At 42.9% G+C, this 4,074-nt stretch overlaps 1 protein-coding gene across 1 annotated transcript in view; it reads right to left on the bottom strand.

The window, feature by feature from the left end:
• Positions 1–300: 300 nt before the first annotated feature.
• The window catches only part of LOC119320055 (probable fatty acyl-CoA reductase 4), a 5,531-nt gene continuing 1,757 nt past the window's right edge, over positions 301–4,074 (bottom strand). The window contains exons 3-8 of the mRNA XM_037594196.1: positions 2,514–2,719; positions 2,122–2,424; positions 1,802–1,969; positions 1,627–1,708; positions 591–991; positions 301–511 (exon numbers count right to left, since the gene is read on the bottom strand). Of these exons, the coding sequence (XP_037450093.1) occupies positions 301–511; positions 591–991; positions 1,627–1,708; positions 1,802–1,969; positions 2,122–2,424; positions 2,514–2,719 (1,371 nt within the window). The remainder of the gene's footprint in view (positions 512–590; positions 992–1,626; positions 1,709–1,801; positions 1,970–2,121; positions 2,425–2,513; positions 2,720–4,074) is intronic.

Here is a 4,074-nt window from a genome sequence, read left to right as displayed (position 1 = left end):
TAGGGGATCTATGGCACACACACCGAAGAAAGCCTTGAAAAAAAAGAGTAACATCTCAAGAAAGTGTTGCAGCGGAGGCAAAACTTAAGCAAAATAGCTTTTGTCAGCCTATCTAGTGTATAAGTGCCAAATAACTTGCACCTTTTATTGAAAACAAAGTTGCTCACGTGGTTACATGGTGAGGGCTGCACCCAGGTTGTCACTTATTAAATTAATTTCGAAAATAACAATACAATAAGTACTCCAGCAATAATACCCACGGAACAAGCTAGCATCCATTTCATCGATTCAAATGGAGCATCACTCGAGGACATATTTCATGACCCCAGGGATGTGGACCCTATAGAAGTAGTCGTCCCAGTCAACCGTCTTGGGGTCAAAGTTGAACAGTGGGCTGGTCGTAGTGGGATGGTCAGCCATTGCAAGCCTGAGCTTGTTAAGGTTGACGTCTTCGAAGCAGCCCTTGAAGAGCGAAAAGGGCCCATACAGGTCCACCAGCTGCATCACCAACCTGCAACATACAAGTTGAATAGCCAACGGTTGAAAATCTAGATGGTACAACAGCAAAGAAATCATATTTTAGACTATACCTGTAATTGCGTGCGAGGTCCTGGTAGAGAGCGGCAAGGCCAAAGAGGCCGAAACAGAGGATGGAGAGCAGGCGGAGGAGTTCCAGCGGTAGCCGGTACTTGAGCACCATGAAAAGGTGGAACTTTGCGATGCTGCCAAGGAATCGCATCTTGCGGGTGCGGACAGTGCGGCCGTCACGACCCACCCATGGGTGCTCCTCGAAGTATCGGATCCCTGTCCGGTACAGCACCGCATATGGCGCCGGGTGCCGCAGCGACGAGGTCACGTGGTACACCTGCAACACTGCCGGCAGCACCGACTGAGTTCGCTGATGCGGCCTCTTCTCCGACCTCGACGACTGAGTGTAGGAGTGCGCCACTGTGGCCACCATCATTGCATTAACAACCATATCGCCCGGCATCTACGCCATTTCACATTTGATGAACACATGAATGTAATCTAGTAGCAGCATATATATAATCTAGCTGTAACTAGTAACGAAATATTCATTTCAATGAATTAAACATGCAGCTATAAGTATGGCTATGTTCGATGATGCAGATACCCTATGCGGGCCTGGCTATACAATGCAATAGTGCAACTTAGTGCAGCAGACACATGGCCGTTGTTGTCACAGCTAGAGGCCATATGTGCAACTTACCGCATCATGGTCTCACCCTGTACTAGTACCTAGAGTCGCGGCCAGCTTTGCAGCAGATGTGGTACTCCATCCTTTCAAAATATAAGCTCCGTTCGACTAATTTTGTCTTCATCATACAACTTTGACTATGATTTTTACTAGTCGTATGCCTAGTGCCTACTAAAATGCTATAATTACATGAAATAAAATTGTTTTAGAAGATAAATAAAATGATACTATTTATATATTTTCAGTCTAGGTACTTGGGTATATATTAATGGTCAAACTCATGCATCAAAGACCATTCAAAATCAAATGGGGCACATATTTTGAAAAAGAGTGAGTGCAGCTCATTACAGCAGAGCAGAACAGTAGTAGTAGCTCTACGTTTGATGAATGAAATAGTAATGAATTACCACGTCCATGGTGAGGTCCAGGTCGGCTAGGAAGCACGATATGCTCTGCTTTGCGTACCCGATAAGGATCATGTCGATAGTCCTGCACGGTTTAATTTCAAAGTTTGAAACACGCAACAAACTCATGTTTTGGACTTTCAACGTATTTGAAATTTGTGTATGAACTCGAACAAACCTGGCGCCCTCTATCCATCCTGGAAGCGGGTCGTTCTGGACACTGGTGATCATGCTGGGCCGGATGATAAGGACTGACACACGGCCCCCGCGCGTCATCTGGCCCAGCGTCATCTCCCCCATGGACTTAGTGAAGACATACGTGTTTGGCCACCCAAAGTGTCGAGCCCTTTTGGAAGAGGAAAAAAATACGAGGATCACAGCATATATATGTTAATTAGTCCCAATTCTGACATTCTGTTTCAGTTTTAACATATGTTCAAAAAAAGGTTTCAATGTTAACATTGAAGAAACATTGACCTTTATGTGAAGATTCCTAACCTGGTGAGGCCAAGGTCCTTCATTGCCTTCCTCTTGACCTTGGGTGACATATAAATGTCATTGTCGGCTTCCATCTGATTACTCAGGTCCCTGGCCAGCCTCACCTCCGCGTCAATCTCGAGGTGGGTCCCATCTCTAAGTGTCTCGCCGTCCCTCAATGGCCTCTCCGACACCAGCCCCTGCTTCTCACCAGCAACGTAGGCTGTGGAGACATGGAGGAGCACATCAAGGTTGGGGCACCTCCCGGCGAAGTCACAGATGTGCTTCACCCCCATCACGTTCACATCCAGGGCCTCGTCGTACCTTCACGCACAAACGCACAAGTACATTCTACTGTTTCAGAGACCAGAAAATGTTGCTGCACCTATGCGTTTAAGTTATGTGAATGATACCTTTCATAGAAATTGGTGGTGGCGGCGCTATTGATGATGATGTTGAGTTCGTCGGTGAGCCGGAGCTCATGCAGTGTCTCAGCCTCCACACCAAAGCCCTCATGTCTAACATCGCCAGCCAGTGCCACAACTTTCTCCGCGATGAAGGCATCGAACCCGGAGCCGTGCCGCTGCCGCAGCACCCTGAACAGCTCCTTCCCCACCACCTCCATGGAGAGTTCCAAGTTAGCTAACCCCATCATATCATATCATGTTTGACTAACACGATAAAGTTTGCAGTGCAATTGATTTATACCACCTGTCTCTTGCTTTGCTTTTGTTTGCTGGCAGAAATACAATATTCCAGAGTACTGGGAACAATGTTCTGTTTCTCACAAAGAAAATGCTGCCGCAGGACTGCCCTATGTGCTATCTCGACATCTTTTGGGAAAAAAAATATTACTGTGCTTCTAAATTGGTTCTGCACACTATTTACACACTACTAGCAGCAGCATGAATGAGTAGCTTGGTGCTAGCAAACGACGAGAGCATCATCTCATCTGGTCCTGGTACTATAAATGTTTATCAACTTGAAAATTAAGATTTCAGGGTTTGACATTTAGACATTTGGAAATGAAAAGAAAGAAAATTTTGGTGCCCCTATGTGCATCTAAAGCCTAACATACCACAAGGATTTTGGTGTCGTATTACCAAATATAGTGAACTAGGTTCCGCAAACGGCTTGATTTACTGCAATAACTCATCCTCTAAAATGCTATCAGTCACTACTTTTCTAGCTATGTAACCATACAATATAAGCAATGCAAGTCATGCATTTAAATCATAAATTATAGCTTGTTGCATTTAGCGCTGCCACATCATCAACTCAAGCATGTTAGTCATAATTTATTTTTCATTATATTTTGTATTTCTGTGCACAATATAAGTGTGAGCAATTGCATCATACTTATGTAGTACACAATATATGTGTCAGCAATTAAATCATACTTATGTAGTTCACATTTTTGTTAGAAAGGATTTTCTTTTAGCTGTAATACAAAAGTGTTTTCTCTTGTTAGATGTTTCACATATTTTTATTGTATTTAGGATTACAGGTGCTTCTAGTTATACTTAATTATTTTCATGTCGGTGTAACAATTGTGCTTGACAATTTTCATGTGAAACGGAATGTCAGTGCTTCATCATTGAAAAAAACAAAAATAAGTGTAACATTTGGAGGAAACATTTGGCATTCGACTTTTTTTTTTTGCACAGGTCAAAATGCTTAAGCTTTCCCCTATAAAAACTTCGAGGTAGAATTTTGGTGTAACAATAAAGACATCTATTATTTTTGCAAAGGCAAGAGCCTAATTCGATTTCCGATTTTGTGTCAACTATGTATACCTTTCTTTTAAGGTGGTTTTGGCAGTGATGTGCCGAAAGTCAACTATATATAAGGCCTAATATGTTTTTTGAGGTTCTATTTGATCATGGGTTAGAGCAGTAATATATGACATGCATGTTACACAAAGCATACCGTTAGATTCCTATGTAAAAGGAGTTTCTAATGATATAATGTATA

Source organism: Triticum dicoccoides, chromosome 6B (assembly GCF_002162155.2).
Source record: "Triticum dicoccoides isolate Atlit2015 ecotype Zavitan chromosome 6B, WEW_v2.0, whole genome shotgun sequence".
NCBI classification, from domain to species: domain Eukaryota; kingdom Viridiplantae; phylum Streptophyta; class Magnoliopsida; order Poales; family Poaceae; genus Triticum; species Triticum dicoccoides.
This window is presented reverse-complemented; position numbering and strand designations above follow the sequence as displayed.